Raw genomic sequence first — 27,234 nt, 5'->3', positions numbered from 1 at the left:
CGCTATGATACAGGCGCTTTTGTTCTATAAGATCACGGTACCATAACAGCTCGCACACATATTCGTTTTGCTTCAATACGTGTCTGCTGGCTCCCCCTCGGCAACCACCCCCAGGGCGGCAACCTGAGTGGCGGCCAGAAGCAGCGTATCTCACTCGCCCGCGCAGTGTACAGCAACAGCGACGTGTACCTCCTCGACGACCCACTGAGCGCTTTGGACGCCGTGGTTGGCAACAGCATCTTCCAGGCCGTCATCGGAAACACAGGCATGCTCGGCAACAAGGTACGTGACCTGTCTGGCTTTATATATGGTTTGCATGGACGTCAACATGGTCGCCATGTTGAGGCCCCCGAAAAGAGAGAAGCAGCGTGAAAAGAAACTCGAGAACGGGCTGATATATTACAGCGAGACCTAAAACTCGATTCTTTACCTCTCTTATCATCCAGCGCACACGGCCGGCTGATCCCATTGACAACGTGGGTGGAGCGTCGCTATTAGGACTAACCGCCATGTTCGGGTACTAGCATGGCGAGGAGTTGCGCTCATGACGTCACAAAAAAACTATCTATACACAGGGATACTGTTAGAACACACAGGCCCTCTCGAAGACAAGGGTGGCCCCCTTCGCTCCATAATATTGATAAACAAGTCCTTTCTTTCTCTACTGTCAGGTGTGCCATTCCGGCTGTCCCTCCACCCAGTCTCGTCGGAAAATAGCTAGCTTCAGAGTACTGGCAGTTAGCGTTCGCTTTTATTTTATTTTTTTCCTTAATTGCGCTAACAGCTATACGAACCAGGGATCCGAATGCTTTCACACCGCCGCCGATGTAGTGCTGTCCTTCTGAAGGAGCATGCGAGTGTCGCTTGCGGAGGGCTTCAACAAACGCGGAGTGCTTTTGTCTGCAAAAACGATGAAGCAAGTGGGAACATCCTCAGCGTTATGCTCAATCGTCTCGTTGGTGGTGGAAGCAGTAGTGCAGCCAGGATTTATTTGGGACGGGGGGGAGGGGCGGAGGCACGCACTTCACCGCGGGAAGAGGCGGAGCAGGCAGGTGTGCTCAGTCGTCGCTTGGCGCAAGGTATCTCTCGCACACAGAAATATTGAAAGAAGGGGAGGGGGAAGTGTTCGGGGCACGTGCGCAATAGTGTCCCTCGCCCCTCCTCTCGGCTATGTCCCTAGGTGCAGGGGCCGCTTTCTGCCTTCCGTTGCTTCCAGGAGCGTTGTGCAGCTAGCACGCTATAACCGTGCTCTCTTTGACGCTTTCTGTCGTTGTGCATGCTCTGGTCCGCGCACTGAACGTCAAGCTAGCGTTATCTAATATTCCGCTTGTTTTGATTTACGTCGTGTGTCTCATCTCGTTGCCCCCATCGAGGTGTGACACCTGCAACGCCACTGTCAGCGCTCATCTCGCCGGCGTTCACTTTCTAATGTTTCAGTTGCACAAGTCTAAATGACTGTCGTCCATTTGGCGTTGATATGTTTTACGGTGTGCCGTCTGTTTTGCGCTTCCACATCGCAGGCGATGATCAGCCGGAGCCGTTAACAATGGCTGCTACCTACCCCATAAACAGCTAAGCTTAAAAATTACGTCACTTCCGCACAACCTTTCGCAGAGTAGCCGAAACGATTGGGGCCTCCTTTTTTTTTTAATTGTATCCTTCCTCTATGTCCTCTTAACTCTTCACGTTCAAGCCGTGCGTCGGGACCGTACGACACGCGCCGACAGCCTGAATGCACCTAGAGCGTTCTTATAGTGCATCATTGCAGCGGCGACAGACCCGGCGGCCTCGGCGTCTGCGTTGGCGTGCACGTTCATTTCCAGTTCAAGTGTATTCTGTTGCACTGTTAGCTTAAACAGTGCCCCTCGCCTCCACAAGAGCGCTGACATATAGTGCGGTCAATGCTCGTGCGTCCTCTTTAGAACAATCCAAGGGTGCACAGTCGCCGACAAAAGTAGCATACTCCACGCAGTCCACGCAGCGGAGCCGGAGCAGCGGCACACTGCATCGCGATGCCATCTACAGGCAACATCTGGGATCGAGACAGCTAATGGGTGCCCTTTATTATCGGCAGACATGATCCCACATGCTGCCTGCAGATGGCGTTGCGATGCAGTTTGCAGTTTACTGGAGGATTGGTGGTAGAAAAGTAGGGAAACGACAAGAGACGGAGACGTACAAAAGCACAGTTCGCAATAGGGGATCAGAAAATTTGGGCGTGGTAGTTCATAGTGCTTTTTTTTCATCGTTTAACCTAGGTAGGACATTAGGCAGTATAATAGCAAGAGCGTGGTGGCGCAACCCACCGCCCCGTTCCAAAGGGGACGCTCATAACATCCATCCACCCATCCATCCGTTGCTCCGGCGCCCGCTGCGTGGACTGCGGGGAGTATACCACATTTGTCGTCGCCTGCACATATGAATTACTTATTTCTGCGTTTGCCGATAAATTATGCCATGTAGATACGTAATCACATCAGTCGCATATTTATTGCACACCTGTGCATATCTCTGACATATCACGGTACATTTGTTTTCTCCGTGGTATTGACTATATCAGTCTAAATTCGACCAAGGTTGTGTGATTGTTGTATAACTACAGAGCACCGGACTTGCACCATCTAGGTCATGTACACAGTATACAGTACATAGGAAATGTTATTGCATTTTTGTTTATTCCTTAGTTGACTGAAACGATGGAATGCTGGCGCTGCCAGGACGAATTATAAGCTGCAGTGTGCATTTTTTAGTCCCCTTGCATGCCTTCATTAGATTTTCTGTATATTCATTCTGATTTTATTTTCACCTATATTTAGGAAAACACACAATTTTAACAGACGCGGTGCTATAAGGTGCGCAGCGCGCATACGCTAGTTATTGTAGACCTACCATCAATCCGGTCTTGCTTCTTCCACGTCGTGTGCATAGTAAAGCATCCATTGAACTGCTGTTCTATTTCCACAATTTTAACAAGCGCGAACCCAGCTGTACGTAGATTCTTTTAGCGCACTGCATGCCCGCTTTCTCGCTGTTGTAGAATTGAAGCACACCGAACCGGAGGAGAAACGGTGGTTACGTCACCGTCGCCGCGTCAAGGTTCTAACAGAAAAAAAAGGGACATTCAGACCTTAACTAATGTAATCGCTATGATGGTGCAATAGTAGATGATTGGTACCGTTCGAAAAAAAAAAAACTGGTTACGTCGCCTTCGCCCCGTCAATGTCGTAAAAAAAGGAAAATACAAAAGGTAACGCATTTAATTGTTATAATAGTATAACAATACATCATTCGTAGCCTTAGAATAAAATTTATACACACAAAACTCGTCGGGTCGCCGTCATCGCTTCAAAGTTATAACGAAAACGGAAAAATGAAAATAAGTAAATTGCTGTGGTGGGTCAAGAAAGACGATTGGGACGGCGTTCTGTCTTAGTTGACACAATATATCTGCAAAATATTTCCATAATTGGTCAAGTTTATACGTCTAATCTTTATAACAGTGTTATAGTAGATAATTGGTAGCTATGGGTAGACATGCATAAGCTAGCTAAATAAGTAAGCAAAAGCGGAGTAGCAGCCGAGCCAAAGAATGCTTACGCAGTAGTGCATCGACCATTCTCACAGTTATTCAGGCCATCCTTTGTCTTCTTTTTATGCGAAGCATATTACGAGAGCTCAACCCAGCTCCTCAGGCGCGGCGGTGTCGCCTTCAATACCACGTGACGTCACGACAGAGGAGAAACGGGGCTCCAACTCACGCCGTCGCTCGCGGCGGTATATAAGCAGCTGCGCTTGCCTCTGCTAGACACTCACGAGGTGAGATGCCTCCTGGAGACAGAGCTGCTCGTTGGAATGAGAAGCGAAGGTTGCGGCGTGCTACAGAGACTGATTTTCTAGGTGGCTTTGGCTCAACTCTTGCAAGATGGGCTGGGTGGGAATCGAACCAGGGTCTCTGGAGTGTGAGACGGAGACGCTACCACTGAGCCACGAGTACGATGCTTCAAAGCGGTACAAAAGCGCCTCTAGTGAATGCGGTGTTGCCTTAGAAACGAGCTGTTTCTAAGGCTCAGGCGTGTGTCGCTTGCTGAGGCGCACATTTCGTTGCCGCGCCGAACGCTGCGTTGCTCGACGCTCACCGCGTCCATAGCGGGGTGCGTAGTCGCTGCGCAGTAGCCTATTGTCTTACACCCGTTGGCGGGTCGACGGGAACGCGGTCGCGTTCCACTCTTGAAGGCGAAGCAGAGTAACGCATGAGTTGTTTCTTCGCCTAGCCGAACCAAATATAGCCAAGCAACAGCAGTTCACCAGGGTAAACAGTGGTTCAACAACTAAAATAAAGGCTAGTATGCTTCGCATCCTGGGCTTAACCTTAGCTAAGCCACAGCTATTTTTTTGTGAAGGAGCGTTCTAGTTCTGGCAAATTCATTTATTTCGATCTGCTGTGACCATACTCTGGCCAGTGGTGCCTAAATCGACCGCTGGGTGGACGTCTTCACATTCTGATAAAAAAATAATTGGAGGACGCTTAAGCTTCGCCTTCAAGAGTGGAACGCGACAGAGTTCCCGTCGACCCGCCAAGGGGTGTAAGACAATGGGCTACAGGGCAGCCATCACTTACGAGGCGCCCCGCATCGGACGCGGTGAGCGTCGAGCCATATGGTCGAGCAACGCGGCGTTCGGCGCAGCAACGAAACGTGCGCCTGAGCAAGCGGAACGAACCCAAGAACTCGGTATCTGGGAGGGGGGAATGATGCACGCCAGCCAAACGTCGTGATCGGCACGGGCAGAGAGATAGACAGATAGTGATCTAAAGAAAGGAAAGAGGCTTGATTCTGCAGAGGGAGCAAGGCGAAGCGTTGTCAGAGGAGAGAGAGTCCGGGCCGCGAGCCGCCTCGCACAGCTCCAATGCGCGCGTGGCGCGCCATCTGTCGGGGCAGCGCCGTACATGGAGAGGAGGGGGTCTTCTGTGTTTGCCGAAAGATGGCTCTGCATGTGCGGAAAGCGCAGAAGAAATGCAGCGGAAACGCACTTCGCTACTCGTGTAATTGCGACTTCTGTAAGTTACATGTTCATAATTACCGATATACACCGCAGTATAACTTTCCACGGCTCGTTTCGAAGGCAACACCGCATTCACTAGAGGCGCGTTTGTACCGCTTGGAAGCATCGAACTCGTGGCTGAGTGGTAGCGTCTCCGTCTCACACTCCAGAGACCCTGGTTCGATTCCCACCCAGCCCATCTTGGAAGTTGCTTTTTATTTATGGAGTGCCTGCCGTGATTTATCGCTCACGGCCAACGCCGCGGACGCCGACACCGACGCTGACGACGCCGGCTTTTCTGCGACACGAGCTCCTTAACGCTATCGCGTTAACATGCTCCCTAGTTTCCCTAGCTTTACCGCAACAAGCACATGTTTCTTCTTCCTTCTTATATCTCGCTTTATAGGTGCGTGTTCTAAGGCATCCCGATCTCTCTTCGAAAAGTAATGAGCTTCCCTTTGAGTTATCATAAATTGTTTCTGTCCTGATTTCGTATTTTCCTCTTAAGTACTTACTCATGGCAGGTTTCTTTTCCGTTGCCGCCACCCATGAGATTATTTTGGCTTCTCTGACTTTCCGCTTGACGTTCTTTGTTGCTGTGTTGCCCACCCTACAGGCCGCATACTTGCTGCTAAGCTTCCTAATCCTGTTCCTCCACTGTGAATCAATGTTTTTCCTGTACAGATGCCTCAACAGATACCTGTACATATACTTGCCTCGACGTCCAACGCCGCTGCGGCGAAAGAGGGAACTACGCTGACGAGGCGCTCTCCATAAGTGTGGCACGACCTGATTTTTCGGTGGCCACGGCAGCATGCGGCTATGTTTAGGGGCGACAAAGAGATGGCGCCACCACGTCCAAAGCCATGAGACCACATACGGTGCCATCTGAATACAGCCAAATGGGCACCGGGTGCTGGTCAGATGGAATTGCGGTTGTTTCGGCTTCCTACAAGATCTGTGCCGACGACAACGAGACCATTCTCTTGCTCTGAACAGCAACGGACGCGTGCCTGTTTAATGCCTTGCTTGTACTTCATGCCTGCTCGAAACTGATAAGCAAAGAATTGCCCGATCCACGTGAGCGCACGCGTTCCCAGACGCCAGACGGCGCTCCAGACCGGCCGTGATTGTTTAACCTAGGTAGGACATTAGGCAGTATAATAGCAAGAGCTTGGTGGCGCAACCCACCACCCCGTTCGAAAGGGAACGCTCATAACATCCACCCATCCATCCATACGGCATGCACAGTTTTAACACGGTTGTATACTCTACAGGCAGACTCACGTAAGTTGCGCCTAAATATACGCGAGTGGCCCGTAACTCGACAAAACTAAAGTAATTTTGTTGGCCGTCAACTGGAGCAAGTGATACAATACTTATTTTTTATTTCGCCTAACTACATAACTAGTCATTCATTAACAAATATTATAATCGTTGCAAATTTTCAATCAGAAAATTGTAGGCCATCATGAAAGATTCGTGATCAGTCCTCTTGTTGATCAATGCGAGCCACATAAAAGTTTTTTTCCAAGTGTCTTCCTAACAAGAAAAAGTGCCACTTGGCTAGTCGAGCGGCACATTTTGTTTCGCGAGCTTTCGTTAACGCTTGGGAAAGACTTGTCTGTCGCGCGTATACAGAAACAGAAAGATGTATCGCGAATTTCTCATGTGTTTAATGGCCCAGCAAAAACCTTCTCTCTAATGTTGGTTTTGAACACCTCACACTCATTGCCTTAATTAGACTACTGCCATGTTGGTCTAGGCTACAACTAATTTAATCAGCAAAAATAAATTGGCTAGGCCTCAAAGAAAAGCGGTGAGAGAATTGCACACTCTGCCTACCATTTGCCCGTGGGAACGTTGTTTCCTCGTCTTCGTATGTTACCTGTAGAAAAAACCTATGGCTACCAGCAATGCATTTCTATACTTCCTGAAACTAATCAATAGATAAATGTTCTGACTATACTTAGGAGGCTTGCGCTTAAATCTGCCATAAAGTATCGCATGAAGAGCCCTGAATATTGGAATATTCACCCATTCGACCAGTTCATTACGGAACTGAAACATTTTACTTTCAAGAGCTTAATAGCCTTAAAAGTACAGTAGTACCGCAAATTGTACATGAAATACCGTGACACCGTGTAGTGTTCGTTTGCTTTTTGTCTATTTCACAGCCGTCTTTTTTCTTTACGCATTCAGTTTTATTTTATTGCTTTCCGAAATTTGATATCACCCCACGCTTGTAAAAACTAGTTCTGTTTCGATTTCAAACAAATGTTGTTCCAACGTTTTAATGCTCATTCATATTCCAGTGCTATAGTGCTTAGCGCACGGCCTTACAGCCTTCAGTGCATTGCTGAACTTCATTTCATGGCAAAGAGTCCGTAGACGCGCTACACTTTGTTCGTATACGAACAAATCTTATCTTATCTTATATATCTATACTTATCTTATCTATCTATACTTATACTATACTATACGTATACTTATCTCAGCCAAGTGTTCATTTGTCGCTTGAGTGCACGTGATGGGGCTGTGTACCTCAGAGGATCATTGTTCCGTTGATACTTCACCTGTGGTCGAACCGGAGCGTGACCTGAAAGTCGTCGATCGAGATTGGGTATGTTTGGGATGCTCCATATGCTCCCCATGTATGCATTTTGTCTAGGCGTGGATGACTTCATAGGTGCGAGTACAACGTATCACGTACCAAAGTCTGTTCATTATATTTGTTTTGATTACGTCTCTGCGGTGTTGTTAATATTGCTTTCTGTTATCAAAATGAGCAACTATGGTGCCATCTCTACGAGTGTTGTAGACATTGCGAAGAGTGAGGCCTAGTGGAGCTTTTCTAAGGCTTTGTTTTCTCACTCCTTCCACAGTTATTGACACACTTCCTCAATAAAGCTTGTCGTCCGTCTATGACCAGTTATTGTCCCTAAATATCAGGAAATAGCTATTCAGTGCGCAGCGGCTGTCAGTCGACCGAGTTGTGGATGCAGTTTTCTGCCGCCTCACGGAAGCCGTAGTAACGAGTGACGCTGCATGTATAGACTCCTGGCTTGTACAACGCAGACCCGCATAATGGTGTGCAACCAAGGCAGCTACCTGCGCTACATGGACAAGGTGGTGTTGGTGCACGGCGGAAGCATCCGCGTCTACACCAACGTGGACGACCTGCTCGCAGACCCGGACGCGCCGGAGACGCTCAAGGACACAGCACGAGCCGAAGCCTTGCACTCGTGCGGCGACGAAGGGTAATGTTACGCTCGTCTTGCTCTTTGGATCTCATGCATGTTATGTGGCTTCAGTTAATAATTTTAAGTTAGCGGCCAGTCAGGGATCCGTTCAGCAGCGCTTGTGTACTTAGTTGCAGCTGCACGTCTAAGACCCTCATATTGTGAAAATTAATTCATATAACTTTACTACGACGCTTCTGATAGCCATTGTTTCTTTTGGGAGCTTTAGAATCAGTAACTGGTGGAGTAAATCAACCAGGCGATCAATCAAACAAACATTTCACCGGTATTTAGTTGTCGATCGTAATGGTAATGCATTCAATAATTGCGTTAAGCGTCACAGGTGCTACAGGACCACGGGAATTTTCTCATGCGAAAGAAATTTATTAACACGTTTAAGTAGGGCTTCGTTAAAAAAATTGAATTCGTTTTATTTTAGAAGCCACTGCAACCGAATCACGGCTTAGAGTATGCGCTGCAGTTAGCAGTATGATAGGGCGTAGCAGCCATTTGCACAAGACCGCAGTGGACAATTAGGCACTTCAACATTTCATCTTCGTCACCTGGCAGCACCACATTTTTTTTCCTTCCAGTGCCGAGTCTAAGGGAGGTCAAGAGAACGAATCGGCGGGCCGTGTCACTGAAAAAGAGCAACAAGGTTCGAACAAGGTGTGTATCCGCACTAATGGACTGCAGTGTCAACGAATGCAGCTCATGTCAAAGTGATTCATGCTGATGAATTAAAGCTGTTGGAGCTGGGCTTGACTGCTCCAAAGCCACAAAGTACCGTTATTTCTCTATGTATCCACGAGTAAACTTATATTATTCGAAACAGTACTACTTAGGCATGTAGCTTTTCTTTATTCGTATTGATTGCCACGTGGTATAATGTGAGAATGAAATTGCATGTAAGCATGGAGACCCGTTCCGTGCAGATACTGCAACAGCATCTTGTGAAATGTATTTTCCGTGAGCCATAGTATAATGAGTTGATCAATTCTTCACTACACATCTCTTAGCCCACTTTCTCGAACGTCTTCCCTATTCTTCTTGCGTAATCTATGTACCCGTGGTGTGCCCTGAGTTTGTGCGCGAAAGACTGACAATGGCAGCTACCTTGAGGCATATATGCAATGGGCCACTGTTGGAGGACCTCTGGCTAGGCGCATGGCCCCATACAGTTGGCGGACGATAGAGACAATGCGTGCTCGTTCACGTTTCTTAGGCGTCACGGGCCTGGACTCGCGCTTGTGATCACAGTTATACAATGTGTCCTTCACCTCGTTCCTCCCATTATCATCCCCCATAGTGACACTTTTTCGTCCCCTCTTCCCCTTCCCTTTCGTAGAGTAGCAGGCCAGATGCTCCATTTTCCGGCCGACCTCTCCACATTTTCCAATCATTAAACTTCTTCATATCCGCGGTGCTGCTAATAGCGTTCCTCTGTTGCCCCCGTGCGGTCGTTACTTACCAGTCGGCGTCCAGCATCCTGTGGGCCCTGGTGCGGCTGTCCGGCTGGCAAGCCATGGTGGCTCTCGCGGTGTTCGCGTTGAGCGCGACGCTCCTTGCGCTTCAGCAGCTGTGGATCAAGGTGTGGACGGACGTGTCATCGGCCCACGACGAAGAGACGTCGGAGCACGACGACGACGCCGCCCTCGAGGCGCACCGGACTTCCTGGGTAGCGGTGCTGATTGGACTGTGCATCTTCGACGGTACGTGCCTTCTTACTTACTTTCTCGCTCTCTCTTCCTCTAGTCCATAGCCAACGCGTCGAGAAGCTGGCACCAAGCCGTGCTCCTGAAAGGGCATCGCTCTCTTTAGTGCTCCCTAAGGAACCCATGGCTTACAAATTTTAGTCACGGTTATATGTTATTCAGGTTGAACTCTACGTTCTACAAAATGCACTGCAACTCCTTTCTGTAATGTATACGACTCCTTTCCGTATTGCCATCGGGCCTGGAAAGCATTTTAGTAGATTAATGAATAAATAGCCGTACAAAACGTTTATCCTTTTCTTTTGTTTTTTCTCTTTGTTTTTTGCCCTAAGGTGTATATAGTATTGCAAAAAAATCACACGATAAATAAACGCATGCACCCCTACTGTGTGAAGCATTTACTGCAGCAATGAGAGCATTTGTTCTCCCTTATGCAACGGATATAGCTTGCAACAGCGTTTGGCTTGAGTTTGGCCTCGCTGAGCATCTTGTGCTTAAAAATTGACTAGCCATCCCTGCCCTGCAAAAGTGGATGTCCAGTGAAGCTGTTGAAAACCACCACTGCAACTGCTTTGGGGCTATGCTATGCTTTATTGCTTTAGAGTAGTGGTAGTTATGGCAATTTAGAGTAGTGGTAGTAATGGGAGTAATGGTAATTTTGACAGCATGCCGCTGCACATAGCGGTGGTGTAATACCATTGAAATCAGTTGCTTGCCTCGTTCTTTTACCTAGGAAAGGCTAGGGACGTCACTCCCCACGTCGAAAGCTGCCGTCGCCGCACCAGCTCGCACTACAGTAATCTTTACCGGGAAACGTATGCGGGGAACGCTACGTCTTTCGAATTCTTATCAAGAGAGCTTTATCATCAATTATGTGGTTAGAATGATTGTTTTATGCTTGTTCTTTGTTGAAACGTATGCTGTTGCGTATGTTATATGCATTATTCCGAAGAATGTATGCACTGTTCGCTTTACTTCGCTGACTGCTTGAAGCCTCAGCCTTACGGGGATAGGAGCCACTGCTTTTGCCCCTGCACTGCCACCGAGATCGGGCCACATTGTTGCTGATGCACGCCGGCAACGAAAATTCCGACCAACTAGACGCTAATAATAATAGTAATACATCCAGTGCCTGCTTTCAGCGACGGAACACGGTCAGTGCACGTTGTAATAAGCCGGAGCTGGGCACTTCAGCACGTTCCACGGCCTTCACTTGCTGATCCCCAGGCCCATGTAACTACAGCTGTCAAGGCACAGCCTCCTAAAACAGACTTTCTCAACCGCGGAAACTTTGCGAGGAAGGGAGCGGACACACGGCGTTATAGGTGCACACGTGCCCCGTCAGGAGAAATAAGCTTCTCAATTGCAGGAGAGCGCGGTGGCGAGAAGGTAGCGAGGAATGCGAAATGTCTGTACACAAGCGTTGCGCTTGCAGTGTGGCTCTCGCGAGAGACCTCATTTGCAAGTGCCCGAGAACATTTATATTTTCTCAACATTTATCTTTTGCGTACGTCATCATTAGAAGTAGTGTGCTTGCATTTTTTTAATTGTTGTTTCTGTTGTAACCACTATAAGGAAAACGATGTCAGAGACGAGTTGGTAGCGCCTCGTCTAGGCACTAATATGTCGTTATATATAGTCAACAACAATTATTATTTCAAAAAATTACATAATTATTGAATGAATTGTCTAAATCCGCGACCGGGGCCTGGCTTGCAGTGTTCTGCCGCATAGTCGGGGGCCTCCTGCTGGCGGCCAGCAGCCGCTGCCTCTCGGGGCGTCTGCACGGCGCCATGCTGGAGCACGTGCTGGGCAGTTCGGTGTCGCTGTTCGACTCGTCGCCCCGGGGCCGAATCCTGAACCGGTTCTCGGCTGACATGGACTTCGTGGACTCGCGCACCTTCTTGAGCGGCAAGCAGAGCGTGCAGAGCGTCCTCTTCACCGCGGCCAAGGTGGTCGTCATCGCCACCCAGTCGCCCAACGTGCTCGCCGTCGGCGTGATCACCGTGCTCATCGTCTTCTTCGGACTGGTCGGTGCATGCACAGCATGCGCATTATTGTAGTTGAATACTCACAAAGCGCCGTATTCACAAACCCACTCGGCTGGAAGTTCTTCCTCGCCTCGATTTTCCTACCGTTCCTCTGAGTGATGACACAACCGTCCATTAGCGCTTCACGGTGACTTATATTGACGAGCTACTCCTTATTTCTGCAAACGCAGCTTAACTCCAGTGTATGTGGATAGACGGACGCTGAGAGCACAGCATCATTGCTTAGTAACCCCAACAGAGTGTTGCTGAAACGCACGGGCCACTTCTTTCCAACGGTGGTGCTCGAATCTGTTTGCTTGAGTACAGGTAAAGTGTTGATGGAAGTGGCGTTCTTGAATACGAGAGCAAGAAGTAACGCCAGACTAGGCATTGTGAAATTAATCGAGGGAGATCCGAATGGATGTCAGCTCTCCTTTTGTTACACCCTTTTGTTACCGACAGGTACTCCCTGTCGGTCCCAGTGGGGTAAACACCCGCTACGCGCTAAAAACGTCCTGCAGGAGCAGAATAAAGCGTTCCAATCCAGTCGACAAGTTGACAACCGGAGTTTTAGTACTCGGACACTTCCAGCACATACATATCTGCACTGGATTGAAAGTGTGTTCGTCAAGCAACTGTCCATCACCGGAACCACCGTACATTGTTTAGGCAGATCGTCCATACCAATAGAAACGCGGTCGGTTGGCGGCTATATGGTGTTGCGCTTCTATAAGGATGAGCGCGCGGGGTCAAATCCGAGGCGCGGCGGCCGCATTTAGACGGGGGCGAAATGCAAAACGCCCGTGCTCCGTGCATTGGGGGCACATCGCCCGGTGGTCAAAATTAATCTGGAGTTCCTCACTACGGATAGCCTCATAATCAAATCGTGATTTCGACACGTAAAACCCCAGAATTCAATGGAAGCGCGGCGCAGCCTTCAACTAGGGAAAGTCGAGAGAGTCCAGTGCGGGTCCACTATAATGAAAATGAGCGTAATATATTATTGCGATAGCACTTATATGGAGACGCCAGGCGCATTTCCGCCGTCGCCGTCGCCGTGCGGTTCTGTATAAAGTACAAAGGCGGTAACATTGTCACCGCACGTCGTACGCTCTATGTGCGAGGGAAAGCATGCGAGAGTGAGCGGGCGAACACGGCTCATTCTCGTGTGCACGAGCGAGGAAGGCGGGCCGTTGGCGCACCCTCTCCTGTCGCGCGCGAAGCACAGGGCGATGGAGAGGGGCGTGCTTCAGCGGCTGCTGCTTAGGCGCGATCGTGCGGGCGCTGTATCTCGAAAGCGATCTGCGACGTGGCCTCGCGGGCCTCATCTTCAAGGCGATCTGCGATGCTTGCAGAGTGCGCGTAGTGCCGGTAGCTTTGTGTGCGCTGTGCTTTTGACATTTCATTCGCGTTTAAGCGAGAGATGCAACCAGGTTAATTCGCTCGCAGCTGTTGCCGCGATTCCTCACTCCAGCATTTTGACTTCCGCGCTCATCGAGCGAGACGTGTTCATGTTTACCTGTGCGCATGTGACACCGTGCTTGTTAATTCAGGTAAAACACGTTGGCCGGCTAGTTGGTATAAATCTGTGATAGAATGTGCAAGTGCGACCGAACGAAGACGTAGAACTAACATGCACACAAAGACAACGCTGTCTCCGTACGTCTGTTCCTTTTTCACGTTCTCGTTCAGACGCGCTTGCACGTTCTATCATTGTTAGTTAGCAAGCGAATGTTTACAAGTTTATACAGCCGATACAACTACTATCTTACTTCTCATACTTATCTGTTAATTTGCTGTCGTAATCGGTACTTCTCCTTTAGAGCGAAACTGCGACTTTTTGTTTCCAAAGTTTACTCGCGTTTCTTCGGCTCAATAAGCTTGATCATTATCAGGGAGGATTAGCGGTGAAGCTTACTTTCTACGAGCCCCAGCTACGGCGTCGGGGTCGATAACTCAACGTCTTAGATTTCAAGATATGGTGTAGCGTACCACCGCCACGTCCGGAAGCATTTCCAAACAGCGGCCAGGTTGTGTCCGTTTTGTATTACGATGTAATGTCTCTTGATAAAAAAAATTAATTTGTCCCGAGAAGACGTTCAAAACGTATACCTAAAATTAGTTTGTGCATGACTTTGCAGGCGCCAATTCGCCACCTATATATTTCTTCTTTTTTTTTACTTTCTTGGTTGCCTTCACGATGACTCCGCTCCTGGTCATGTCCTCCAGTGCGATGTTTCAATTATTTGAAAAGGAAGCGCAGTTTAATTATCTCTCTAAATATTATTCGTGCTTTATAATATTTTAAATTATAGACACATAACACTAGCGTCAAACTTTTATTCATATGAACCGAATTTCATTATAAGGTCTGCACGATTGTTGCGGGATGGTGCAGTTTGGCTAATGTGAATGAAACCACAGACCACAGTGACGTCTCGAAAGATGTCGTGTCAGGCATTCTATTGTCACGCATTCACGTACAGCACATCAATGCTACGATGTCAACTTGCAGCCAAGCATCTTTTTTTTTTCTTTCTTGTAGTGCAGAGCAAGCATTCGCGGAATACGAGACGCAGCAGTTCTCTTGACTGCCGATGTGGAGCCCGATAATCAGCAGCAACATCGCCAAGAAAAACGCTTTCCGTAGCAAGCATTGTTAATGCTAAATATAACCACCATTCTAAAAATTGTTTCTCTTCTATGCCCTACAGTGCATTTCCAAACTTCCCATCTATACGCATGATTTCTCAGTATTACTGCAGCTAATCTGAGGCAATGATAACTGTGTAAAATTTGTCTTGATCCCTGTGGTAAAAGGTAATTTCTTTTCCCTTTTCCTCTTCCAGCTTCAACACAAGTTAAGAAGGGAATGTGTTTAAGGTCCGAAGTCGGCGCCTCTCTATGACTCGAGTGCACGGTGGCACCGCGAAGGAAGAGCCGTTGTTCGCTAGCGAAACGCTTTATTCAAAAGCCAAGCCGTCTCACCGGGTCCAAGCCCGAGCCTTTGCTCTTTTACACACTACCAAACCCTCAGTAGCACGCAGTCACAAACCAGCCAATCACACATGGGATTTCACATCATTGCAACTAATAGCACCAAAGCTTTCCTGAAGGGCGTAGCATTGGCCAAAACAATAACACAATTTACTATACGCAAGGCGATAGGCTCGTTGAAAGACACGTGTCATACTCAATCTCCCCTCATTTTAAAATAATTTACACCCCTAAAAGTGAAAAAGGGTGTAAATGTGTCTATAGCTCACAACCTTAGGGTGTCAGTTATATAAATCGCATCCTTAGGGTGGGAGTTATAGACACGTCTACACCCTTTTTCTCTTTTCAAGGACCATTGAAGGGCAAAGACAATTTTGGTAATACACGTGTTACGTGTCCTCTAGCTGGCATTGTGCCGCAAAAATTTTTTTAATCGGCTCATAAATAGCATTATTTTACAGTGTAGTTAGACTCCTAGTATTGGCCTTGATGTCCTCCGGCGCTGGAGGCCAGGCTCGAGCTTGCATGTGTAACCGTTATTTAGCCGTGTCGTTCCCGTTTGTCCATGCACAAGCCCGCGGGCAAAACACCTCTCGCGAGCAGCCGGTACACCAGCTGCCAGAGTATTCCCCAGAAGCCACGGCTACTGACAATATGGGTGACTGACAGACAGCTGCTCTGCCGGCACTAAGGAAACTCGGCCACTTCGTGCAGCTGTGGACCGGTTCGCTTGAATGCCCGGGACACAGTAATTGTGTCCCGATGGCAGTCGCGCACTAAACCACCGATTGGTCGCAGCCTCCTAAGTGTTCGTAAAAAATATCTCCTTTTTTCTCAAGGCACTGTCAAAAACCGCGCGCGGACGCCAAAGAGTGGCACTGAAACCGGGTGGCCGTGTATCACATTACTCAATTCCCGTCAATATGCCTCCCCGTCCGGCGACGAGGCCCATAAACAAGCTACAATAGCGGCTGGGAATGACAACGTGATATCGGGAAACGCCGGGGGCATATTGCGGTAGCTGTGGCTTCAACGGCACCCTCTCCTTTGCTCTTCATGCCCGTCTCCCCGAACGCTTCCCATTCAGCTCGAACCGTATTCCCCTTTGTTCCTAGCGAGGCTGCACCATCGGCGGCTGTTCTACGGTGTAGCTAACTAAAGCACATTTCTTTCCACGCGTGCATGTCTCCCACGTCCCCTGCACACGGAGCCGACTCGCGTCCTTCGTTTGAAAGAAGCGTATACGACAAAACCATTACACGGTAGTTGGCCGATGTAGCACCGCGAGAAATCGTCCTTGCACTATCCAACACTGACATATAATAGGGTCAAAGGACAACATAAACAGCAGCTTCGTATAACTTATACTGACTGTAAGCATATTCTACAAGCTTGGCAAAAGTCGTGTAATGCTTTGTACAGCTGAATGTCAAAGAGCTGTGAAAGATTTGCAAAAATCACCCTCAGTACCAGCATATTTGTCACGCTGTTGAAATTCTCCTTTACCTTTAAAAATAAACTATTCACTCGAGTTCGTTGGATAGTAGGAAGAACCATGTCGGCCTTGTCGTTACATTTGCCGACTATCTCGAGTCTGTTTAGTTCCTAGCTACTCATTTAATTTTTCATTCGCCATGTTTTCTTCGTGCTTGTAAAAGTGTTTCTCTAATTATAATAAGTTTTCTCCCAGAACAACAATTCCGTGTTTCAAAGGGGCAAAAGAAGCGTGTTTGGCGAATAATTTGTGTTAAAAGCGAGAACGATGTCTTGTGCCAAGATAGGCGCATTATTAGGAATGAGGTAGGATCATAAACGTAAGAGTGTAAGCCCCTTCTTTATGTACCGTCATGGGGCAGTATTGCATGTATTTCCTAAATATGCATAATTGCTCATAATAAAAAAAATTAGGGGTGGGGGGAGGCAAGCATACTAGCGCTGAGTCTCCTTCCACTTGTAAAACTAAACTTCACTTCCTATCATCCACACACAGGGCAGAAAGTGGACAAACATGCAAGCATGCTTACATCAAAACGATATAAGCTAAAGTGCAATGGCGATGTCATTCTAATATTGCTCACGCGCATTCAAGTGCGCTGCTCTAGACTGCTACTCACTTGCTTTCTGAACTTGTGAGAGCCGTGATGTTCGTTCTCCGAAGTACAAGCGTGTAGACTGTGCCCTCCGTGATGACATGAAAAGCCGCCCTACAGAAGCTCCACAAGCATTGGAGGCCAGGCTGTATTATAATACTGGAAATTGGAAACTAAGCAATTTGTGGGGGTGAGCTAATTGGTGTTCTGTCGTTAGGTTCACCGCACTGGCAGCGATCGATAGGGCTTCTGTTTGTCAATAATGTATCTCTTGTCGGTCTTCAACACACATCTGTTAAATGACACTCTGTTATAGCTATGTGTAGCCAGTAGTTCTAATACCTTGTGAACCTAACGGAATCTAGAAGCTAGCAACTGCCACCCCGTACAGCGAAGTTTTACAATAGGACACTCGCTAACCTTTAGCGCAGCATGAACTCGCCAGCTTTGAGTGTTTCTCCTCGTACCTCCCTTCGAATTGTGTTTTTGATGCGCTACCTTCTGTTACAAGTGTGGCTAACACACTAATCCATGAAACATTCTTTAATATTTAAGCATGTAAAACGATCAAAAGGACGCAGTTTAGGCAAATTCATGTCCTTCCCACCATGCTACTTAAACCAACATACTGACAACTTCCGTATCCAGTGAAACCATAATTCCGTCTAGTATCATTTGGGGTAAACACTTTGGTCGGTATTCAGGTATACGTGGCTAAGATTACTGTACTAAACACAACGCACTTGTGGACACGAGCATAACCACAAAAGCAGGCATAACACAAGCGGTAGCAACAGCAGGGCACTCTGCGCTAGCGTTTTGGCGTTCTTGTCACAAGAGTGGTGCTTTTGCAACAGAAACGACCAAGAACCTAGCCCGCCAATCGCCCCAGCAACCGTAAGGACGCAGCGCTCCTTCTGTTCGCAGAGGCTGTCCGTGAGTGCGTCCTACCGGGCGCGCTTCTTTGAGAGCGTGGTGCTGTCGCGGCTCCTGGCGCACGTGACCGAGACACTGGAGTGCCTGAGCAGCCTGCGAGCCTATGGCGTGGTGCGGCGTGCCTGCGATCGCTTCTGCCGCCTGGCGGACGCCAACACGCGCGGATACTCTGCCTTCTGCGACACTTACAAGTTCACGCGCGTCATCACCGCCACGTGCGGCTTCGTCGTAGTGCTCGCCACGCTACTGCTCAACGTCGTCTTCGTCGACAAGTGGGACTCGAGCCGCATCGGCCTCGCCATGAGCTCGGCGTCGTCGGTGAGATATTCTGTGTGAAAACACAACCTCCAAGAGTCGGGTGGCGTGCGCCGCCCGATCTGGGAAGCTATGGTGGGAACATTGAGTTTTCTGCAAAAGTTGCCAGAGAAAAAGGTGGCGCTAATGTCTGCGGGAAGCGGCAAATATTGCGTTTCTGCGAGCATGGAAATAATTGACTGCGCATTTATTTGCCGAAACATTGTCTTTCTTGCTTCAAAAGACTTTATATCTTTCGAAATTATTCATTTTAAACAAAATGTTGCGATATAAAGGGCTCATCTCGACGCAGCCAGCTGTCATTATCAATGTAAGAAACTTGACGCGACCGGTATGAACCTTTATTAACCCTTATCGGTTGTTATCAACCTTATCGGACTCGATCCGAGCATCAACAACCCTTATCGGTCTGTATCAACCTTATCGCAATATATCCGATCCTTATCAACCCTTATTTGTCCTTACCAACCACATCTAACTTGATCCGACTCTTATCAACCCTTATCGCTGCTTATTGACCTTATCACGATTGCTCCGACCAATATAAGGCCTTATTGCTCTTTAACACCTTATCCATCCACGACAAACCGGTATCAACCGGGATGAGATCCATATCCCCTCATCGTTCCTTATCACCCTTATCAACTCATTCACTGCTTATCTGTCTGTGTTGCACGACGTTAAGCGCTTCAGCCCTCAGAGATCGGTGGTATTTTAGCCACTGAAGAAACGCCCCAACGGAAGGCGCATCCAGCGACCATGCAAATGCACCAGGGATGTGCTGTGTTTGGCGTTAAAGTTTCGCAAAACTGAAATTTTCTTGATGTCTATAATTCTCCAAGACAGCTCCACATATGGTCCTAGAAAAGTATCAAGAAATCTTTCAAGAAACCCTTTGCAGAAACTGTTCTGCATTGACACTTGTTTTGTACCGCCGGTACAACACATTCATGTTAACACGTGTATTTGTTTACTTTCTCGCGTAACCGCTTTTCACCTTCTAACAGATGTTATCGCTCAGCACGGGACGCGCCCGCATGAGTCAGAAGTGTCTCGAATGTTATGAGTGGTTCTATCCGCTGTCTGTTGTCACCAAGGCTTTGTCTAATTGATTGCATGTGCGACGCGATTTGTGCAGGACTTTCTTGAATAAACGCGGGCACCAGCGATTACTCTTGAACCTTGGATGACTCATGTATAAGAGCCGACACGCTTGACCGGCCGATTATATTTTCGACGATCGCTAACTTTTATTGGCGAACTTGTGCCCACAAAAGCAAGTTACACTCAAAGCACAACGATAGCGACGGCCACGGTTGGCGATCGCCGAAAATCTGATCTGCCGGTCAAGCGCGGTAGTTTTTATACATGAGTCATCGAAGGTTCCAGAGTAATCGCTGGTGCCCGCGGGTCTTCCAGAATGTTCTGCACAATTCGCGTAGAACATGCAATCAGATTACACAAACTTTGGTGACAACAGGCAGTAGATAGTACCATCGATAACATTCGTCAAGAGAGAGAGAGAGAGAGACAAAAGGGTAGAAAAGACCGGCAGGTTAGCCAGTGTAAGTAGCGGCTGGCTACCGTGTGCTGGGGAAAGGGGCTAAGGGAATAAAAGAATAAAGAAGAAAAAACTGAGAGAAAATTCACACATTAACGCGATGCTATGCGCTACAATATTCAAATACGGTTGCACAATTCACAGCTCCTTAAGTGCCAATTCACAGCTTTAAGTGCCGAAACCCGCTGGACCAGTGTCCTAGAACCTTTTCTTCTTTGAAGAGGCGATTGTCTAGTTTATCGAGTGCAGTCACGAGCACTCTTGACACATTATAACGGGGCAGTCACAGAGGATAGGATCGATCGTCTCCTCGCAGCCGTAGCTGAGGCAGCTGTCGGCCATTCCATTGCAGAAGAAATAGGAGTTGGTGAACGCCACGCTGAGCGACAGGCGGCACAGAAGTGTTGGAGGAGCAAGAGAATTAAAAGGAAGGATCGAAACGTAGGTAGGTCAACCGGACGCACGTCCAGTTTGCCACCCTACAGAGGGTAAGGGGTTTAAAAGAAGGAAATAAAGGGCAGGGAGGGAAGAAGGTACTATGGGTGTGAGTACATGCCGAGGTCCATAACTTCACGCCTATAATCGGTCACTGAGGCCAGTCGCTTTCATGAAACGGAACAGTGCCCGCGTCGCTCTGTAAGCCTGTAACGTGTGGGGCCATGGTCCAAAAATCTGAGTCTCTGAAAATGGTCTGTTGTCTAATTGGTTTAAGATCCTCTGAAGAACGTCGCGTTCGTTGTCATAAAGATTACAAAAACACAAGACATGCTCGATCGTCTCTTCACAGTTGCACAAGTCACAGATCGGTGTGTCGGACATTCCAATAAGGATAGAGTAGGCTTTCGTAAAAGCCACTCCTAACCAGAGGCGGCACAGTAAAATTCCATCAGGCCGGGAGACGTTCGATGGAATCTGTAGCTTCAATGCAGGATCCAGCTGGTGGAGACGGCAGCTGGAGAAAATCGGGGTGTTCCACAAAGTTTCAGCCTTGGTTTGAGCAAGTAAATGAAGACCCCTCACAGCATCTGTCCTTGATAAGGGTCTAGGAAATGTCGGGGTTTCTTTATGGGCTGACCGGGCGGCATCCTCAGCAATGTCATTTCCGACGATGCCACCGTGCCCCGGAAGCCATTGAAAGAGGACCTTATGTCCGTTTATGAGGGCTTGATGGAGAAATACTCTGATCTCAAACACCAGTTGTTCACACGTCTTGCGTCATAAGGCTAACTACAGACTCTGAAGGGCTGCCTTGGAGTGACAAAACACGACCCACTTTCGAGGTTTGGCTTGTGCGATGTAACTAACAGAGGCACGTAGAGCGGCAAGTTCCCTTGCCGTAGACGTCCTTACATGGGACAATTTGAAAGTAATTGTTATTTGTTAGGCAGGGTTGATAACAGCGCCTGTGGAGTTGGTGGCTAAGACAGATCCATCGGCGTAACTGTGCATTCTTTGTTCGTATGCCTCGCTCAGTAACGGCAGTGTGAACTGACGTAGTGCCACTGTTGAATGACGGGTCTTAGTTATTACTGGAATCGTGAGGCGTACTTCTGGTTGTCCTTGGAACCACAGGTGTAACAATGGTGTGGCTGCTGGTGTAAAGCCCGACGTAACGTAGCCTTAATGTGTCGCAATCAGTTTGGGAAATGTGGCTTGAAGTCTTTGTGCTGTCGAATCTGTGCACAGATGTCTAATCTGTGCTTTAAGGCCGTCAATCGTTATATATGTTGCAACCAAGCAGTCTCTAGCAATCATGACTGTTGCGTGAGTCGAAGCGCATCGTGGTAGTTCAAGACATGTCTGTAGAGCGTGGCTTTGTAAACTTTCGAGGCTACGAATGGTTGTTTTAGATCTCGCCAAAACTGGCAAGTTGTACTGTAAAAATCACAGAAACAGGGCTCTGTACAGCTGCAACTTGGACCGTACCGACGTGCCCCAGGTTCTTCCGCACAGGAACACCAGTATATGTACAATCGAAATTAGTCTCCGCTTCAGGTAGATGCAGTGGGGGCTCCATGAAAGGTCCCTGTCAATAATTACACCTAAAAAGTGATGAGACTTCTGGTATTCAACAGCCTGGCCATTGAGAGAAACATGGTACGGTGCCATGGGCTGGCGCGTAAACGCGATTAACGCGCATTTTTTGATGGACAGTCTAAGGCCTTGTTTTCCGAGATGCGAACAGGCTAGGGTGGCTGCCAGCTGAATTCTTGCGCGCACTTGAAGACGAGTCACTGCAGAAGACCAAAAACAAATATCATCAGCGTACATTGATAAGTGAATTGTCTTGGGTAATATTTCAGCAAGGCCAACCATAGCTAGGTTAAAGAGAATAGGGCTCAATACCCCTGTGGGACGCCACCATGTGTAGTATAGTTGGCAGTCGGGCCATCTTCGTTCATCACAAAGAACGACCTTCTGGTCAAAAAGTCGTGGATCCACAGAAACATTCGGCCACCAATTCCAACAGCCTCCAATGACTCGAGGATCGCTTCATGTGTAACATTGTCGTACGCCCCAGTCACACCAAGAAAGAGCGCCACTGTTCAGTTCAGTTTCTTTCTATTTATGATTACAAACGCTGCTGTAAATTACCTGGGCCCTTAGCAATATTGCTAGTTCTGGGTCCGCGCAAATGAATAGAGAACAAAATTGCAACTCAGGTTAACAGGTAGTGTGACTTCCAAGTATAGATATCGCAAACATTGTCGTTAACATGACATTGATAAATTTGTAATAGCTTAACAGAAAAACCAACAATAGCAAAATCCGTTACTATTACAATACAGAAACATATTCATCATTAATTATATATTGCTTAAGATCCTATGAAAATCTCGGACTCTCTTTTATCTCCTTGGGAAGAATATTCCATATTTTCGTTCCAATGTATGCTAACCTGCGCCTACCGTACAAATTGATAACAGCTGGTACGTTCAAATTTCTGTTCAGTTGTGCTTTCGTGTGTCTGTGTGGTATGATGAAAATGGTACTTGGAAGGGAGTTATAGTCTGAAAGTATGGCACGAACTGAGCACGCTGTTTTGAAGTCCCTGACAAATAGGAATGGCATAATGTTAGTTATTTTGAAAAGCGGTTCCGTGTGTTCCGTATAACCAGAGAAAGACATAATTCGGAGCGCACTTTTCTTCAGTTTGATTACTGGACCTAGGCAAGATGAATGCGTATGCCCCCATGACTCAATGCAATAGGTTATATGGCTATGAAAAATACTTAAGTAAATCATTCATAGTGTACATGAGGGAAAGTGATCGGATTCCGGCCAGGGCGGCCGCATTTCGATGGAGGCGAAATGCGAAAACACCCGTGTACTTAGATTTAGGTCACTTAAAGAACCCCAGGCGGTCAAAATTTCTGGAGACCTCCCCTACGGCGTGCCTCATAATCAGAAAGTGGTTTTGGCACGTAAAACCTCATAATTTAAATGATGTGAAATGCTGATGCGCCTGATATAAAGTAAGGCATGCATGACTGAGCCTGTTGCAAACATTTGCTATGTGTGTCCTGTAATGAAGCGATAAATCCAAATTTATACCGAGATATTTATATTCTTGAGCTTCTGTAATTGTGGTCATCGCGATCTTCAAAGTTATTGGTGGTATTTTAACTCTATTGGACGTAAATATAACGTAGTTTGTTCGAGATGTATTTAGTGTTAATTTGTTGTGCATAAGCCGTTTCTTAGTTTTTCTAGTTCTGTATTAGCAGTGTTTTCTAAGTTATTGATATCCCTTCCTGAGAATAAAACTATCGTATCATCAGAATACGTTATTGTCTCACCCTTATCAAGCCTTTGGGGTAGGTCGTTTGTGTACAAGAAAAATAGCATTGGATTGAAAACTGATCCCTTCGGAATGCCGTGTGTAATGGGCAGGAAGTCAGACGATACATTGTCCAAGTGTACGCTCTGATATCTTTCTTCTAGATAATTCTGAAAGAAATACAAACTCTCTCCTCAAGATCCATAACATTGCAGTTTCTTTAACAGGATCTGATGATCGACGATGTCGAATGCTTTTTTCATGTCTAGGAATATGCCAATTACTACATCGTTGTTATTCAGACAAGTGTTGATATAACTTATAAAGGGAAAATGAGAGATCCACCCAAACGTAGCTAAGTGCTACAAAGAAAACCCACACGGGTTCCTCAAAAGAAAAGCTTCGCATTTGAAGAAGAATTCGTCCTGGTCCGGGACTCGAACCCGGGACCACCGCCTGCCCGGGGCAGCCGCTCTACCATCTGAGCTAACCAGGCGGCTAGTAGATGGGAGGCGAAGTCAAATTTACCAACAACTCAGATGCAAAGTCCAGAGTTTGACTTAATAGTTCTGCGGAAACCCGCAAGGTGGAGAGAGGTAAATTACCTGAACTTGCTGATGTGACTGAGCCGTCGATGTAAACGTGTACGCGGCCACTGTGCACCTCATGTAAAAGCTTTAAAGTGGATTGCTTCAGGGCAAACGATGGCATGTTAGCCTTCTTCGTGATTCCTGGGATGGTGAAGCGTATTTCAGGTCTGTGCAGACACCATAAAGGTGAGGATGGTCTTGCTGCTGGCATGTACTTCGATGGCAATGAGGTACGATTGGCAACAATTATACGACTGATAGTTGCGTGTGGCCTTTCTGCGGGTAGAGTTGCAAGATGGAGAGAAGGTAGTCGGGCAACGTGTCGAATATGTACCCTAAGAACGTCGGTTACCAAGTACGTTGATATTGGGTGATCTCGAGCTGTGACAATCGTTGCCGCTGTAGACGCACACCTCGGAAGACCAAGACACGTCCTTAGCGCTTGAGCTTGTAGTCCCTGGAGTACACGCAGGTTTGTTTTGCAAGTGTTACCAAGCACAGGGAAGCTGTATCTTGCGAAACCGAGGAACAAGGCGTTATAAAGCTGCAGCATTGACCACACCGATGTGCCCCATGACTTTCCGCCGAGAAATTTGAGATGTATTATATTCAACCTCCTCTTTAGGTGTGAAACGTGCGGGCTCCATGATATGTCGCGGTCGATAATTACACCCAAAAAGCGGTGTTTCCGTGCATTTGCAACTGCTTGTCCGTTGAGCCTTACAGAGTAACGTTTCATTGCCTTCCGAGTGAAAGTAACAAGGCAGCATTTCTCTGAAGACAGCTCTAAGTTCTGTTTTCGCAAGTACAGTGATGTTAAGGTAGCTGCCTTTTCTAGCCGTGCTCGTATCTGCAGTCGTGTTACAGCAGACGCCCAAATGCAGATGTCGTCGGCATAGACTGATACCTGAGCTCTGCTGGGCAAGCATCGGACTAGGCCAACGAGCACTAGATTGAATCGACGTTTTTAGATCTCTTTCAGTTTGCAAGCTCCCACCGAGCCGCGTACGAGAAAGTGGCCCCCTTCCGCTTCCACTCACCATGCGGCGCTGCGGTCACTGTCGGCCCGGTGAGCTCGTGCTCGGCAGCGGCTGCGGCAGCCTTCTTCACCGGATCGCATCCGCTATAACGTCGCGAACGAACGCGCAGAATTCAAATTTGTTGGCCCTTTTTTAGTTGTCACGTAGAAACTGAATTCAGTCTCATGGTTAAATAACTGTTTGGCCTGAGCAGTAAGGATGAGATAAAGAGCAGGCTGAATCAAGATCGCGAAAAACTGCGATCGTTTACTTGCTTCGCGCTTTATCTATCGCATCGTATTCGCGATGTTTATCCTGGATAGTTTAGTGCCTATTGGCGTAACGCTATCAATAGTTCTTGTGAATAGTTCACGAACCATAAAGGACGATTTAAAATAGCCATGTTCCGGTCTGTTTCCAGAACAGTCACGAAATTCCGCGCTCTGTTACCGACGTACGGAGCACAGCACAGAGAGCAGGGTTTTTCACGTTCACTTTGAGCATTTATTTAAGCGCGCACAAACAAACACTGAATGCAGACACACTTGGTACGGAACACGGAAAGAATGCCTACAGAAGACGAGCTTTTTTATTTGCAATGGTGACTTTTTCTCTGCTTTCCAGCCGGCGATTCACATCTCTTGTGTAGAAGTGCATGCGCTTAACTATGACAAAGTTCAGCACCTGGCATGTAAAAGAGGCCATATGCTCTGCATATCCAAGCCGCGCAAGATTTCTCAATTCCAACTCGTCTAACACCTCCCAAAACATATCCGCGGAAAGTGAGCCTTCTTTCAATGAAATTGAAACTGCTGTGTTTACAATATTTGTAAACGCTAAGATCTTTTTGGTAGGGTGCTTTAAGAGCCTTGCTTGAAGCTCCTGTACACTGTGAGGTATGAGTGACTGCCAACAACTGACACTGGAGAGCTGATATCCTCTATGCAGGAAGGGCATGTTGTGCTCTTGCTGAGTTTATGCACCACATAGCCCGAAAAGTAGTAGGAGATGCTTTCATCTACTCCTTTGGAGTAAATGTGGTCACTGCCACTGTGCTGGGACAAGTCATTAGGTTCAGAGGTTAACTCAAGAATTCTGGATTCAATCAGGTCATGCAGGTGTGCTTACTTACAGCGGTGTGCTTCTCTCGATTTCTTGAGTGTGTCTTGAACACCTACAAGCACAGCACTCGGTGCACCCTCCACACTTCCAAGAATACGGGTCTTTATAGGTGTGTACAGACTAAGCAGTCGTAATATTTGTGTGAAATTCACGACTGTACCACACAGCGTAAACACGCACACGTGAAAAAAACCACTGCTTGCTAATTTGACAAGGCGGCTGCAGCGGCGGCGACGATAGGGATGGACCGGGCCGGTCGGGCAAACATGGAAAACAGTGTGGCGAGCGCCACCGCGCGGCAGGAAAGAGAAAGGCGACACTCCGCGCGCCGGAGCTTTCAAACTGAAAGAGATCTAAAAACGCTGGGTTGAATAGCGTCGGGCTCAACACTCCGCCTTGCGGTACTCCACGGCACGTTTGGTGTTGAGTCGTGGCGCCATCCTCGGTCATCACGAAGCAATGCCTGTCGGTCAAATAACTTCACAGCCACTGAAAAGTGCGGCCACCGATTCCGGCTTCAATTAGAGCCTCTAAAATGGCCTAATGTGCTATATTGTCATAGGCGCCTTTTATGTCAAGGAATAATGCTGCAGTGAGTCGTTTCAGACGTTCTTGATGTTGAACAAACGTGACCAAATCGATGACATTATCTATGGATGAGCGCCCACGCCGGAAGCCAGCCATAGCATCTGGGTAAACGTTGTAATTTTCCAGATACCATTCCAGGCGAGTCAAAATCATTCTTCTCATTATTTTCCCTAAGCAACTGGCCAGAGCGATGGGGCGGTACGATGAC

At 47.6% G+C, this 27,234-nt stretch overlaps 1 protein-coding gene and 1 non-coding gene across 2 annotated transcripts in view; one reads left to right on the top strand and one right to left on the bottom strand.

Annotated features, from left to right (window-relative positions):
* LOC135913318 (multidrug resistance protein mrp-7-like) overlaps nt 1-27,234 on the top strand; it is a 174,934-nt gene that overhangs the window by 108,207 nt on the left and 39,493 nt on the right. The window contains exons 16-21 of the mRNA XM_065445913.1: nt 115-282; nt 8,119-8,300; nt 8,876-8,951; nt 9,757-9,994; nt 11,717-12,027; nt 18,042-18,368. Of these exons, the coding sequence (XP_065301985.1) occupies nt 115-282; nt 8,119-8,300; nt 8,876-8,951; nt 9,757-9,994; nt 11,717-12,027; nt 18,042-18,368 (1,302 nt within the window). The remainder of the gene's footprint in view (nt 1-114; nt 283-8,118; nt 8,301-8,875; nt 8,952-9,756; nt 9,995-11,716; nt 12,028-18,041; nt 18,369-27,234) is intronic.
* Nucleotides 24,129-24,203, bottom strand: TRNAP-GGG (transfer RNA proline (anticodon GGG)). Its single transcript has one exon. It is a non-coding gene; the product is annotated as a tRNA-Pro (tRNA).

This window comes from Dermacentor albipictus, chromosome 6 (assembly GCF_038994185.2).
Source record: "Dermacentor albipictus isolate Rhodes 1998 colony chromosome 6, USDA_Dalb.pri_finalv2, whole genome shotgun sequence".
NCBI lineage: Eukaryota > Metazoa > Arthropoda > Arachnida > Ixodida > Ixodidae > Dermacentor > Dermacentor albipictus.
Note: the sequence above shows the minus strand (reverse complement) of the source record. Positions and strands in the feature narration are given on the sequence as shown.